The sequence below is a fragment of the Cryptotermes secundus genome, unplaced genomic scaffold (genome assembly GCF_002891405.2).
Source record: "Cryptotermes secundus unplaced genomic scaffold, Csec_1.0 scaffold336, whole genome shotgun sequence".
In the NCBI taxonomy this organism is placed as follows: domain Eukaryota; kingdom Metazoa; phylum Arthropoda; class Insecta; order Blattodea; family Kalotermitidae; genus Cryptotermes; species Cryptotermes secundus.
The window spans coordinates 217,185-233,353 of record NW_019720567.1 but is presented as its reverse complement, the minus strand read 5'-3'; the positions used below and the strand labels follow the sequence as shown (position 1 = coordinate 233,353).

General features: G+C 40.1%; 1 protein-coding gene across 2 annotated transcripts; it reads left to right on the top strand.

Moving 5' to 3' along the window:
• Window positions 1–593: 593 nt before the first annotated feature.
• LOC111868994 (2-amino-3-ketobutyrate coenzyme A ligase, mitochondrial) lies at window positions 594–16,057 on the top strand. Of its 2 annotated transcripts, none has more exons than XM_023860153.2 (8): window positions 594–699; window positions 5,343–5,554; window positions 7,853–7,954; window positions 8,997–9,204; window positions 12,329–12,512; window positions 14,555–14,747; window positions 14,954–15,131; window positions 15,520–16,057. In XM_023860153.2, exons 1-8 carry the CDS (start codon window positions 675–677, stop codon window positions 15,675–15,677), a joined length of 1,260 nt encoding a protein of 419 aa, XP_023715921.1. In that variant the 5' UTR covers window positions 594–674; the 3' UTR covers window positions 15,678–16,057. The 2 variants fall into 2 exon arrangements, with proteins under 2 accessions (XP_023715921.1, XP_033609182.1); XM_033753291.1 differs by lacking the exon at window positions 594–699 and adding an exon at window positions 769–948.
• Window positions 16,058–16,169: the final 112 nt, after the last annotated feature.

Below are 16,169 nucleotides of genomic sequence, written 5' to 3'. Positions count from 1 at the left end.
GCCAGTCGTAAAGTCCCACTGACTCTGACTCTGAATCAGTCACGAGTCAAGAATGTGAGGATATTTGGAGCCATGGGTTTGATGCCAGACAGTCGCCAGCCGGCAACGTCGAGAGCAGAAGACATTGTAGAGATCCGTTATCAGACTAACTACTAGTGAAGACATAGAAAACTGGAGAGACCTATTGTCTACTGTAGTGAACTGCAGAGAGTGTGAACAAGCGGGAGAGCTATAATTACTTGTAGTTGGGTGTCATAAAGGGTCCAGTAAATCCAATTAACAATCCGAACTAAATACGTGAAAATATTGAATTGGATCTTACAGGAATGTATTATGAGAACTGTGAAATGGACGATTGCTTGGAATGATGCTCTAGCACAGGATAATTTGTACGCTATTTTGCATCTGCTGAACCTTTGTCCTGTACCCAATATGTCATTAAAAAATTGCAGTGAACATGCAGAAATGAGGGATAAAGCAAGAACATTTCTCTGCAGAATAAGTCTTCAGTATCCTAATCAACATTATTGTGTGTGTTGCTTGATCTCAGTCCACAATTATTAAGTTGCCAGTCCAGATTTTTAGCATCCTTCTTGGTTGCGTAACCTGTTGTTTAATATTCAGAGCCTTTAAACCAGTCTGCGTGGTTGTAGGTAACTGCGAGGAGAGCAACAATGGCTGCTGTTTTCAGATCCACAGGTATGTTAATAAGTTGCTTCTTAGTGTGAAGAAAAGGGTGTCTTGCAGAGTTGCAGTCGTTACAATTTTCGAACTGTACATGAATATTTCGTAACCAAGCTGATGAAAATTGTGCTGAAATGTGTCAAAATGTAGGTACGTGGGGAAGACGAACTTGGAACAAAAAAAGTGCAGGACTTTCTTACTGCTGCGGACTTCAGAATACTTTATCTCTTAGCATAATTACCAAAAACTCAATACTTAGGACCGGTAAGTGAAATCTGACGCAAGATTAGTTAAAAAAAAAAAGAATTTATGTAAAATAAAACATGAAACGAATAAAAGTCACTCTTTTGTCTCTAATCCGTGACGTCAGAACAAAATATTGTACACGCAAGAAATTCTCGCTGAATTTGTAATCATTTAAATTGGCCCGCCAGAACTTCTGGATTCTCCAGGACTGTTCGGTATGTGCTATACACTTTGTCACGACCAGTAAATGGACTGATTAACATTAATACTTATCAACGGAAGTTAGTTGTGATGTACTTCTATTAACATGAAATAGAATTAAGTAGTGTGTAACGTACATAAGTTGTAAATTTCAAAATCATTCACTTATAACTCATGAAAACTCGTGAGGATTTGACATAAAATCACAGAATGTAAGTGCTTTTATAGATAAAATTACGTTCTATTGCAATTGACTCTGCATTTTCTGTGGGTGAGAGTGAGGAAGGTAAGAAAGAGCTTTTAGAGCAAACAGAATTTCAGTAATGTACACCAAAGCCACCTTGCCATATATTTGCACGTCTGTTGAATCCATGACTGCAAACCTCACAAATTAAAGATCGCTGATATCGCTAAATTTGTTTCGTTTAGTTAATTCTTGGATATTTAATGACGCTGTAACAACTGCGTTGGTTCGAAAGAGAGATCCGTGAGAACACTATGAATCGCCAACAGGGGGAGCCCTGGAAGTAGTCGTAATTCAGCAAATGCTGTTAACTAACTCACTCACTTCATGGAACTGAGTCCTTCTTGAGAAACCGTCAGTTATGCAGCTACTCAAGAACTACCCAGCATTTTATGGAACCTGAAGGTTCATTACCGTGTTCACAAGAGCCCTCCACTGGTCCCTATCCTGAGCCAGCTCAATCCAGTCCATACCATCCCATTCTATCTAAGATATATTTTAATATTATCCACGCACCTACGTCTTGGTCTTCCTAATGGTCTCTTTCTTCCCACCAATATCTTCTTCTTCTTCTATAGCGCAACAGCCCGATGTCGGGGCTTGGCCTCCCTTATTAAGCCCCTCCATTCCTCTCTATCCTGCGCTGCTCTCTTCCAGTTCCTTACGCCCATTAACTTCTTTGCATCTTCTTCCACCGCATCAATCCATCTAGTTCTTGGTTTCCCAGCACGTCTCCTACCACCTATTGTACTATATAATATTTTCTTTGGGATACGCTCCTTATCCGTTCTCCGTACATGCCCAGCCCTTTGCAGTCTTTTAAGCTTTATCGTCACTCATTCACCAATATACTATACACATTCCTCTTCACTACCATTCGTGTTACATGCCCTGCCCATCTCATCCTCCTTGACTTTGTCACTGGAAATAATGTTGATGCAGTCTCAAATCAAAGATGATACAACAGAATGGTTCGGATGCAAGAGAGACCTGCTAGTGGCGGAATGGACGACAGTGTTGGGAGAATTATTAAAAGGGCAATTCAGGGAAATATATTGTGTGGACAGGAATTTCGATCAGGGGCGGAAAAGGTTTTTCTAATCTAGGCAGAGGCTTATCATGCAAACCCGCCAGGGGAATGACATAACACTTTTTATTGCCAGTGGGGTGGGACTAAGTCCCTTGTACTGCCGCCACTTCTGGCCTATTGTACCAGCCCCAGATGATAGGTGAGGGTGATTGTGGAGCAATTGGTGGAATGAAGATTGGCAGGGGAAACCGAAGTACTCGGAGAAAACCTGCCCCAACGCCACTTTGTCCACCATAAATCTCACTTGACCAGGCCCGGGATCGAACCCGGGCCGCCACGGTGGGAAGCCAGCGACTAACCGCTTGAGCTATGACGCGGCCCGACTTAACACATATTCTGAAGACAACTGTTACAATGCAGCTCCTGGAATTGTCTACACGTACTGCAAGGAACGTCTTTCTGCAGTGATAATTGCTTCTTTTAAGAAAAGGGTTCTGGAACTAAACAGACACCGTCAACCCTCAGCTATGCCCACTTACAGCCCTGACTGGAGCGCCTCTGGTTTTGTACCAGAGGCGTTGAAATTTCCGGATCTGTGTCCGGGAGGTACACAGGAAGTCCAAGATGTAGGTGGGTGGACAATATTAGAATGGATCTTAGAGAGATAGGATGGTATGGATTGGATAGATCTGGCTCAGGATAGGGACCAGTGGAGGGCTCTTGTGAACACGATAATGAACCTTCGGGTTCCATAAAATGCTGGGAAATTCTTGAGTAGCTGCAGAATTGGCGGCTCCTCCAGAAGGGCTCTGCTCCATGAGTCACTCTGTCGGTGTCCGGGAGGAACAGGCAGTCTGTCTTGTTTTTTATTTATTTTACTGTGATGTCAGTATCTCAGATTATACTGTGCCAACCTTTCCCGAAATTTAAATCAGGTGCTTACCAATACGAGCTAACCATCGTGACGGTCCCCTTTTTTATAGCATTCTCCAACAGTCAAGGGCACAATCATTGTGAGCTACAGAAATGCTTCCCAAAATTTCTGACTGCGTCTGCCACTTTCTAAGTTTATGTAGTAAATGCAGAGTAATGGCACTTTTAAAAATTTTAAAATTTAGAAAAAAGTTTAAAGGATTTTTTAAAATTGGAACTGAGGATTTAAAAGTTCCAGTTCATGAAAGTCAAAATTGACGTGTGTAGGTAACAAAGATAATGTACGAATCAGACAAATATCAGCGAAGTAGATTCTGTTAGCGACGACGAAGGGAACAATTGGGAAGACCGGTGTTTTAAATTTTAAACTAAGTGCAGTGTAACAGCTACGTGAGTGTATACACCTGATGATGGCCGTTTGCGGCCGAAACATGTAGTGTAAAAGAAAACAAGACGAAAGACCTACAACAAATTGTTGCACTTAGGATGGAGTCTATATCATATAACAGGCTAACATGTTGATCACTGCCTGAAAATGCGCCCACGTAAGAGATTCTGAAATCCACGTTAACATCTGAGAATATTCCATGGCCCCTCTTAGTATAAACACGTCCACCGGAATTAAAAAAAAAAAGGCATTACTAAAATAAATTTTTCTTGTGCATCGTAACACTTCCAAGATATAAACCAACGGTTCGTAGGTCCTACTACTTGATATGTCTTTCACGAATATAAAATTTTGTATGGTGTTACATCTCGTGAAAGCAACCAATTTTGAAAATTGTATTAAGTTTGCTGAAGAATAGAAAGTAACATGGCGACTACGCAAAATATTTTGATTTAAAGAATAAAAATTTTGATGTGCTGTGACCATAAGTTTCGTGAGATCCCATTGAATAATGTGTATTATTGTGCGTTGTTTGGGCATTGCGCAAGAGATGGTTATATCCGTTATATCACTGGGGGCAATTCGTAGCTTTTAATTTCCTACATTCATTAATAAGTGAGCCGGGATAGTGTAGTCGGTATAGCGACTGGCTATGGGCTGGGCGACTGAGGGGTCGGAGTTCAAGTCCCGGTGGGTGTAAGAATTTTCACTTCTCCACGTCGTGCACACTGGCTCTGGGATTCGTCCAACTTCCTATCCAATGGGTACCGAGGGTAAAGCGGTCGGGGCGTGCAGCTAACCACTCACCTCCAACTAGTGCCGAGGTCAAGAAACTGTGGATCTATACATCCACTCCCCCATACGCCTTCATGGTGTAGTGCCTAATTAGTTAAGCACAGGTACAACTTTACAGTCATTAATAACAATGTGATAGATACACGAACTTTTGGTGTGGTCATGGCACTAGCGCCATTACTGGAATTATGTACTGTAGCAACTAGCAGTAACTATGATAATCATAGGAAGCATTTTAACAATAGGAACCATGAGAGAGACAGTATCATATTAAAGACAGCAACCAAAGGAACTATGGAAGAAATTTCTGAACTTTATGAAATGTACATTCCAATATGAACTCAAAAGTGTCAGGGAGTAAATAATGCATATACAAACTATGTTGTTCTCGAGAAAGGATTTCTCTTTCCATTCTTGTTTTGGTAGGCAAGACAATATAAAGGGGAATGCTGCGGTCTGAAATTTGCATATAATTTTTGCTGAACACAGAACACATAAAATAACAATCGAACAAACAAAGGTAATTTTTAAGTTATAAAATTTCAATACAATTACGATTTCTATATTCTACACTGCAGATAAGTTAAGGGCATCAGAATAATATATGATAATTACAATAAAAACATATATTTGGATTTTTTTAGCCATATCATAATACGAGACCCAAAGATGTAGCTGATTTAGTTGAATCAGGCATTTTATACTTTGACATTGTGGGCACATACAGATGGTATTATATCTAAAAGAACAAATTCTTTAGAGCCCAAAATTGCACAACACTAATGATGTGTGCTTTTAATACTTGTATTTCATCTCTACAGTACCAAGATGTGTGCCAGTACTTTATCGTCGGGCCCACTGCATCAGCTCTTTGCGAGAAATAGCAAGGGAGGAAATTGGCAAGATAAAGGACTCAGGCACATGGAAGTCAGAGCGTGTGATCACTTCCAAACAAGGATCACTGATAACAGTGGTAGGCCATCAGCAGCTCGAGATTCTCAACTTCTGCAGCAACAACTATCTGGGGCTTGCGGTGAGTCAAGTACAAGTCACCAGCTGCTAATCTAAAACTGAAACATATTTCTGCGACTGGGTTAGGGTAACACTAAAATTATCTCTGCAACAATAGGATTTATTCAGATTAGGGTAAACACCAAAGAATAAGGCAACACATATCCCACCTACAAGACCACAAAGTGTCATAACCCAGAAGACTGCAATATGAATATTTACCTCATGTAACAGGTTTCTCCCTTGAATTACAGACTTATATTTGTAATAAATTAAACCTGCAAATACATTTGGAAAATACTGTCACGTGATAAGTTACTATAGATTGGATTTCGACTGGTAAGTGGACTTAGTGGACTCTTTAAGACTCATGATTACAAGTAATCATAACTGTGTCACCAATTCACACACTTTACAGTTCACGACGGCACGCACTAATTCTTTTCAGTCTGCTGCGTTGACACCAGTTGTTTGGTAATGGCTACCAATGCTGTAAATTCCTCAACTTCCGTGTTCAGTGCCTTCTTTCCTTACTGTATGGTGCCTATCTCACAACTAGACTTGGGGTTTCTATGCAGCGACTTACAACATTAGGGGCTCCTCCACCTCTGATGCCTACTCTTGGGATGACTCTCTGTGACGACCTCCGATGGATCTGTCTCCCATCCGCTAAGTGCAGACTATTCACCTCTTGACTGACTCAGCTGGTCAGTCAGTGAGTCAGTCAGATTGCTGCTGGTCTTCGCCAGCACAGTAATTCTTGGCTTCAGTCTCCTCGAGATCCATGACCAAGATTTGTGTTCTACCCTAGACATGTATGTGTTTAGAAACAGTGTCATGTTTCAATTCTCCAGATATAGCCCCTGCACGGATCCACAGGGAACACTGCTTCCCACAGTTCCTTTACTGTTGAGTAATGTATGTATTGGTGATGACCACATAGAAGAAACCAGGTTACGTGTTGTTACCATGATGTTCCCTAGCAACGGCTGTCTGTGCCAGCTTCATATTCCTGGCTTTCAGCAGATATGCCACAACATATTATTCTGGTCAAGCACCCCAGCCTGAGGTGCATATGGGAGGACAGTATTAAAATGCAAGTTTTCAGGCTCTTGCTGTAGTCAGAATTACATTACTGTCTTGTGGAATGTGACACCGTGGAGTTTGGCAGATAAATTCCTCTGAAATGTTCATACCTATCCATCAAGCTGCATAGCATCACATTCCAAAAGATCATGATCTAATAACAAAACGCATTCTGAAGAAGTAGCATGGAAGAATGTTCAGTTGATTCGCCTGGTTCAAAATAGGAACCAGGGGAATCGATAGTGGCAGGTGGGGGAGGGGGAAGGTCATACGGGGTAATGTCCTTCAAGGACACTCGCCAATTAGTTCAAAATGTTATAATGTGATAATGGATACACAAGTATGGGGTGAGTCCACTCACTTCAGATGCAAAGTTATATTTTTTCTTACTACAGCATGGGTTTAGTCTGTTGAAATTGTATGACTATTTGCTTTAGAAATTAAACAGTATACATCTAAATGAGCTTAATTGCGCTCATTATCCAGCCATCACAGTTATTTGCACATTTTCTCATTTAGAGGACTTGATGTCCTCTCATGTCACAGAAACTATTATAAATTTCTTGATCACCTGCTTGTTTCAATAAGCAACACAATATATTTCTGGAAAATAAATTTCTGTGAACATAAGTAAATCTGACTGACAGCTAGGTGGTACCTCAGGTGATGAAACAAACGGTAGTATTTAGAACACTCATGTAGAGCAACAGTGAATAGGCTACAATAATCTACAATTTCAATATGCACACAAGAAGCAGCCGAATAAAAATCTCAAATATCAATATTTAGATGAACATCAATCTTAATAATAACACTGGCTCCTATTCTAATTTCAACCTAATTTTAATTCTATTAGTAATTTCAAAGCAAGGGGGTACCCTTGTTATCTATAATGTCTGTGCACCGTGACAGCAAATCAATTCATGGAATAAAACACAACACATGTAACCATGTATGGAAGATCACATAATGGTCAAGACATACTGTGTTATAATAATTTAATGTCCAGTGTGTAAGAGTGACCTTGTGATTAATAAATAAATGATCATATAATCGAACATCACTTGCATGGTGTGTACAGAAGAAGGATAATATTGTTAAAAATTACGTACTGTGATGTTAGGAACTATGGGACTTGGTGTTTGTCAAATTGTGGTTATTAATTTGCAATTTGAAGGCCCATCAAATGTTCCAAATCTAGCCCTGCTGATTATGTGAATGTGACCTGTTGCAGAGCCACCCTCATATCATAGCTGCAGCACAAGCAGCACTGCAGAAGTATGGAGCAGGGCTCAGCTCTGTTCGCTTCATCTGTGGGACTCAAGACATCCACAAGGTCAGTTCTCAGCGTTAATAGCTCATGCTTATCTATAAGATTTGATTCCTGCATCATAGTTCAAGTAAATTAATTCTACTAATTAATATATGAAGTGAAACATACAAATTTCCATGTATGGCTAATATGTCAGCTGGAAATAAATATTAACTCTCATAGTAATCAGTAGCACAAAAGCTGACAGTAACTTCAGTAACCATTAGCAACCAATGGTACTCACAGATACCAACAGTACTTACAGAAACAAACGCCAACTATAGCATCCACTAGTATTCACAGAAAGGAGTAGTGACTAACAGTACTCATACTGTCATACAAACTGAGTGCAGGTGTGTGTCACATGCCAGCATGTCCACACCTCTTGAAGTCTCCAGACTTCCCATCTCTTCTCATAACTTCCATAAACTCAGTGTATCTCATTTCTCATGTTCTCTCAAGAATTTTCTACAAATATAATTTGTGTGAGACCTTGGTTGTGAGGTAAGGATAGGTACTCATTGCTCCAACTGTCCCGGTTATAACATCTCAGCATGTACCACATAGAAAACGCAGTTTTCTTATTGTTACATTCATATCTCTTGCTATAAACGTGGTTAGAGAGCCACTGCCCAGAAATGGATGTGGTGCACACTTCAGAAAACACCGTCCTTCTATTGTTGTGTGGGTGAATGTTGCAGGTGTTACCTAACAATGGCCGCTATTTAGTCCCTGCTTAGCATTGGGTCTATAGTATGATAGAGTATTTTAAATCTGCATTAGTGGAAATTATACACAGAAAAGTATCACTAAACTATGTAATTATTAATTTATAGTTCTTGTTAACCTCACTGTGAAGCATGTGGAAGAAAACATGCAAAAGTTTTTTCCAGACTTTTTTAATTGCTGCATTAACCCACTCTTGTTATGGTCTAGTCTGAAACGCTCCCTAAACAATGGCCTTCCCTGTGTCTGTGTAGATGTCCCATCCCACCTTACATGAACCTGGCTCTAGATGTTTACAATTTCATATGTTCAAATTATAATTCTGTAATGACAACTGCAGGAGCTGGAGCACAAAATCGCCAACTTCCATGGGCGTGATGATGCCATTTTGTATCCAAGCTGTTTTGATGCTAATGCTGGAATATTTGAGGTTCTGCTCACAGACAGAGATGCTGTGTTCTCTGATGAACTAAATCATGCATCGATCATTGATGGACTACGCCTATGCAAAGCAAGGAAACATCGTTACCTCCATCTGAATATGTCAGGTACTGACGATTTGAAAGGAACTGATGATGATATAACCAATGAACTATCCTAGCACTTGTCCAGGTGTGAGAAAAATAAAAAATCTGGTGTCCCAATTGGGATTCAAACTGAGGACCGCCCAGATACAAGTTAAAGCATTACTGCCAGACCAACCTGTTAAGTTTATATTTTTAATAATGATCCTCTATCAGTACAGTGTACCAAAACTTAAAAAATCCAGTACACCAGTGGCTGAGTATTACTGACGTAGCCTAAATTAATCATAAATAAGAGTCAAACAGTGCTGGAAAAATTATTCTGAAAGCTGTGAAAAGAATTAGTTTTCTTAAATCGTTTTATAAGTGACTGGAGCTTTAGAAACTTTTAATCCCACTGAAATGTAACTTTTTCTGAAAAATATGTACAGTTTACATGATAATTTTATTCATCTCGGACAAATAAGATGGCAACCACAAACTATAGATAATCATTTTAATCCGATAATAGAATTGGATGAATTGTGCAAAATCTATTGACAAGAGAACTATATAAATTTTGAAGGATTCTTGTCATTCGTTGCTACAATTGACTAGTTGAAATTATTGTTAGTTGCATCCAAAAACTCTTATTACTTCCTTATATACGAGGGGGGACCCAAAAATAACCAGAAACGACCTGTTGCGCGCGCATGCTTTGTAGTTACGAGTTGTGCTGCTATGTGGTGTTAGCTGGGGGTCTCCCGCGACTGTTAGTGTGCTGGCGTCAGTCTGAATTAAGTGGTTTGTCTGTGGTGCTCTGTTGTGTGCGTTCCTGTTTCAACCCTTTGGCGATTAGTGAGATGGCCGACCAGAAGGAACAAAGAGTGTGCGTGAAATTTTGCTTTCTGTTAGGGAAAACTGCAGCCGAGACTGTTGGGAAGCATCGGCAAGCCTTTAATGATGATGCTTTGGGGAAATCACAGGTCTACGAGTGGTTTTCCCGTTTCAAATCTGGCAACATGTCAACAGAAGACATGCCACGCCCCGGGCGTCCTTCGACAGGAAGAAATGACGAAAACATTGCCAAAATCAAACGTGCAATTGATGAAGATCGTCGAAAGACCATTGACCAACTTTCTGAGGAAACGAACATCTCATGGAGCACGGTCCAGCGAATTTTAACCGAAGGTTTGCACATGAGACGGGTGTCTGCAAAATTTGTTCCTCGCTTGCTCGGAGATGACCAAAGAGAAAACCGCGTGAATGTTTGCCGCGACTTGAAGAGTGAAGTGCAGTTTTCCCTAACAGAAAGCAAAATTTCACGCACACTCTTTGTTCCTTCTGGTCGGCCATCTCACTAATCGCCAAAGGGTTGAAACAGGAACGCACACAACAGAGCACCACAGACAAACCACTTAACTCAGACTGACGCCAGCTCACTAACAGTCGCGGGAGACCCCCAGCTAACACCACCTAGCAGCACAACTCGTAACTACAAAGCATGTGCGCGCAACAGGTCGTTTCCGGTTATTTTTGGGTCCCCCTTCGTATATATATATATACATACGAGATAAGGTAAAGTTGTCACTGTGCTTAACTAATTAAGCACTATGCCATGAAGGCGTATGGGGGAATGGATATATATGAGATACAACAGTCTTTAAAAGTATGATAATGAACAGAAAAGATCTGAGAACACACAGTGCTGGAGAGCAGAAATGTTAAGCTGGATGTTTCATGAGTCTGATTACAAGAAGCTGCAAGATGTCCTCTGAATTTACTCGTACTTCACTGTTGGTCACATTTTCACAGCATGTCTGAACTACTCATATGTAGTAAAGGTAGAGGTAAAGCTATCCCTGTAACAGGCCTTGGAGGCCCATAGGTTTGTGAGATGTCAAGGCTCCCCCATTTTCTAGACAATCGGCTCACAGATGGCGGTGAGGTTGTCAGCCTTATGCACAGACTGGCCACCCTTTAGCCCCATGAAGAGGAGAATTCATTCATTCATCTGTAATCTGTCAAGACGACATGTCCACAGTCTCTTCCAAAACAGTTCATCCACTTAATGAGATCTAGGGTTTTCTCCTTCAAATGAGAATATCCTCTTCTGTCCCCAAGGTCATCCAGCATCTTCTTGCGTCTTCTGGTCACTTTTATCCGCCCCTCTATCTTTCCTTCAATAACTTCTTTTAGAAGGCAGTTGCCGCATAAGATATGACCAATCCAATTAGCCTTCAGTTTTCCTATTTCATGTACGATATTCCTCTGCTCACTGACTCTAATTAACACTTCTTCATTTCTCACATAATCGGTCCAACTGATCTTCTCCATCCTTCTCCAACACCACATTTCGAAGCTCTCCAGGTGTTTCTGATCTACTGCCCTAAGTGTCCAAGTTTCAGCCCCATACAAAGCAATTCTCCAAATGTAGCATTTCACTAGTTTCTTTCTCAAATTTAAGTCCAATTTGCTGGTAAAAAGATTCTTCTGCTTGCTAAATGCTGCTTTTGCCACGGCAATCCTAGATTTAATTTCACACGTACACCTTCCATCATCTGTTAATAAGTTACCCAAATACTTAAAACATTTCACATTCTCCAGTTGTTTTTGGTCTATCTTTATTGTGACCAGGGTTGGTTGTCTCAAAATTTTCATTACTTTTGTTTTTTCCACATTCATTTCCATGCCATAGCACCTTCCAATTTCGATTAGTCTATCAGTCATACCCTGTAGCACAGTTTCTTCCTTGGCCATTAACACAAGGTCATCTGTATATTTCACAGTTTGATAATTTGCCCTCCTAATTTGAAGTCTCCAAGCCTGTCCAGAGCTTCTTTGGTAAGGCATTCGCTGTAAAAGTTGAACAGAACTGGTGATAAACAGCATCCTTGTCGAACTCCTCTTCCAATCTTCACACTTCTTATCACCCCTCTGTCCAGTCACACTCTAACTTTCTGACCCATGTACAATTTACTAATCAATCTTCTTTCACGCCAATCAATACCTGTTTCCTTTAGGATCTGCATTAATTTGGTCCAATTTACACGGTCAAATGCCTTCTGCCAGTCTATAAAGCAAGCACACAGTTCATCTATCTCCAAAGTTCGTTCTGCTATAATTCTCATAAGAGGAGAATAATGAAACATTAAAAATTTGTGTTTAGATCTTGAGCAGCGCCTGAGGGAAGAGAAAAATGCTCGACTCAAGTTGATTGTAACAGATGGCGTGTTCTCAATGGACGGGGACATTGCTCCTCTTGACAAGATATGTGAACTTGGTGATAAGTACAATGCATTGGTGTTTGTTGATGAAGCTCATGCTACAGGCTTCTTTGGTAAGACAGGAAGGTATGAATATATATTGCATAACTGTGTGGATGTGTATCACTGTTTTCAACAACTGAATGGTGAACCTGTGACATGTATAACAGATCAAGCTTGTTATGCCAGCATGGCAGTGTCCAGTTCAACTGTCCAAATCTGTTTTTTCAAGTCACATATCCCATACATATCTTCCTCAATTTGAATACACTAAAAGCAATATTGTTTGAAGAGAATAAATTATGAAGCACCACATTATCTGACAGTAATTTTCTCCATCTTTTTGTTATTTTCTCTCTCTTACACCCAAATACTGTCATCAGTACTTCATTATCAAATAACCATAGCTTATGCTCTTTTGCTAAAGAAGTGATATTTCATTACTTTTGGGAGATGTAATTTAATATAACCACCACAATGTATACACAGAGCAGTGTTTAAACACAACTAGCTACAATTATTTGAAAGACCTTAAGGGATAAATCTGACTTGGTTCTTCTTGGTCCATCACACTAGTAACAGTATAAATCATCCAATGTGACTGATTGATAGTCCTTCTGAAGATGGTCACTATGACCAGAACACGTAAAGGATGAAAGATTGGAAAAACACAACATTTATCAATCATACTGGATGGCATTAATAAACCTTTAAACCTCAAGGGAGATAACTAGGAAGGCTGCTGGCAAACATTCGAGGATAATATTAAAATACTAGTGTAATACCCGTTCAGAATTCATTATGAAGTTTCATCATTTGTTATATAAGATTTCATACCATGGTCTTCACTTCCTGTATACTACATTTCACACATCTGCAACAAAATATCATCAGAATTTACATGTAAGTTTTGAGGTTTTCACGGCGATGACAATGAAGAAAGTTGTCTTCTGGGTTTAGGCACCGTGTATTCTTCGTTTTGGCCGACGTTTCGGAGGAACGTAGCGCCTCCATCTTCAGAGCAGTTGAATAGCTGCGGAGAGCAGTAGCTAGTACGTTCCTCCGAAACGTCGGCCAAAACGAAGAATACACGGTGCCTAAACCCAGAAGACAACTTTCTTCAGAATTTACATGGTTCACAGCTTCCTTGTTCATGACTTTCAATATAACTTACATTCAAGCAAAGCATTAACGCTCCAGTTTATTGCTATAGTCACCCAAAATTGCATGACAACAATACATCTCATTCTTACAAAACCAAAGGGCATACAACAGCGGGGTTTGGTATAACAGTAATGCTCTCAACTTTTATTTGGGAGATGTTTGCTTTGAATCTTGCACAGGACATCATCCAACCGACCGTTTTTCGCAGTTTTGCTCAGTCCCTTCATTAAGACACTGGGAGAGTACCTCAATTATGTCATGACTGCTTACTTTCGAATTCATCATTTGTCAGTCATTCCACCATTCAACACTATATAGCCTACCTACTGCACAGCATCATAAAATCTCTCCCCAAATGCATGAAGTTGTTGAATGGATTCTTCTGCATCAATATGAGGTCCAGTTGCCAGTGCTCATGAATAAGCATGGTAATAAACCTTGTGAGTTCCATAAAGGACAGTGAAATTCTTTGACAACCTGAACAAGAATTAGCATGTGCTAAAATCTTCTTGGGTGATCAGCCATGTCAATGCTGAACTAAAATCCAACTTTCAGAGATCTCCTTGGTCTCCATCATCACGGTTGATGTGGTGAATGTATGTGGCCATATTCATGCCTCCCCTTATTGATGTACTATGCAGTAAGAGGGCAAAGTCAAACTGTGCGGTCACCGAACCAACCCTAATCCATCAATGTTACTTAACCTGGTGTCAATTATTTTGTATTCTTTTTAGCATCCCCTTCTCATCTTACATAACTATTAGCATCTCAAACATGACTCTGCACCATCTAGTTACAGAGGGAGGCAGGAGGAAAGGATAACTTACTATGAATCCATGAAGATGAAGCCACAAGTGAGGCCCAAACCTTGATGTGCTGCAACCCCTGATAAAGCCATACATACATGCATTTTGTAAAGCAGTGAAGTGTTGCATCTTTCTTAACCAATGAATATGTGTTCACAGAGGGACAGAAGAATACCATAACATAATTGGTAAAGTTGACATCATCAACTCTACCCTGGGGAAGGCAATGGGCGGTGCATCTGGTGGTTATACAACAGGACCAAAGGAGTTAATTGATTTACTGCGCCAGAGAGGGCGACCATATCTCTTTTCAAATAGCCTTCCTCCACCTGTTGTAGCTGCAGGAATTAAGGTCAGCATTGCAGTTAACTCTTTCATTTGATTTAGTTTAATTAAAGTAAAGGTTATTCTTTCTACGGCTCAGTTGTTGCCCTTTACTTTTTTTAAGTTGGCACCCTGATGTGTGTGTGTGTTAATATTATATTGTCTTATTAGTTTTGCACAGATGGCTAATAAACAAATCATTTATCCCATTTTCATGTTGTAAACTGCTCATAGGCCTTCGACATTGTCTTAAACAGCAACAACCTTGCTGAACGTCTGAGACACAACACAAAACGATTTCGAGATGCGATGACCAAAGCTGGTTTCACAATTGGTGGCAGCGACCATCCCATCTGCCCAGTTATGCTATATGAAGAACGCCTGGCAAGTGTATTTGCAGATGAAATGCTTGGTGAGTTGCAGCCCCATCTGTATTAAACTTATAAAAGATAACACAACTCCATCTAGTGTGACTGTTGAAGATTTTACTACTTCAATTCTTCAACAGTCACACTGGACAGAGTTGTTTTATCTTTTACAATATTGTTAGTGTGACGGACAAGAATGAAACAAATCAAATTATTAAACTGTTTCACAGCACCAGGATGTAAATGCTTAACTTTGGGTATTACTCCCATTTGAAACCAGTTAATTTCAACCAAAACGAACAGTGGAACAGGCTACAGCTGAGAAAGTAAAGCTTGTGTGATGGCATAACATTGCTTATTTATGAATAAATCTAACGGACAACCTTTCATAATGTTAATATTAGATGCTGCTTAATTTCTATCTTTTTCCAGCAAGAGGAATCTATGTGATTGGATTCAGCTATCCAGTGGTTCCTAACGGAAAGACAAGAATCCGGGTCCAGCTGTCCACGAGTCATTCAGATGAAGACATTGACAAAGCTGTGAATGTATTTGTTGAAGTGGGGAAGAAACTTGACGTCATCTCATAACACTTGAAATCATTCCACCAAGTTTGAAGAACATTAAGCACGATTTTCTCAAGGGAACAGAAAATTGGGGTTTCCTATGAAACCAATTACATTCCAATTTTCCAAGAACTACATAGCCTGTAGCACCAGACTAAGCTTAAATCTTCCATTAACCACAGTGAAGACACCAAAGTGATAGAAAACTGACAAGGCAGATGATGAAAATATCACAAGAAAGCATTCCCTACACACAGCAGTATGTCAATCAAAACTGCAGTAGCCAATCTTTGGCCTTTAACCCTGTGAAGCTTGAAGTACATCTGAATAGTATTTAAAAATTAAGTTTTCACACTTCATATAAAATATACTCTTTATGAGTGGCCTCTGTAGTCTAGGGTTAACGTTCCCACCTCATGACTCAAGGTACGCGGGTTCAAACCCGGCGGAGGTCGTGGAATTTTTAAGGGTGGAAAATTTCAGGGAACAAGTCCTCCGGGAGGGACTTAAGCCATG

Excerpts from the sequence above, each read along its gene's own strand:
- LOC111868994 (XM_033753291.1), top strand. The coding sequence starts at position 819 with ATGTGTCAAAATGTAGGTACGTGGGGAAGACGAACTTGGAACAAAAAA. Across the intron at positions 949-5,342 it reads AAACTCAATACTTAGGACCG|TACCAAGATGTGTGCCAGTA; the intron begins GTAAGTGAAATC and ends TCATCTCTACAG. Across the intron at positions 12,513-14,554 it reads TTCTTTGGTAAGACAGGAAG|AGGGACAGAAGAATACCATA; the intron begins GTATGAATATAT and ends ATGTGTTCACAG.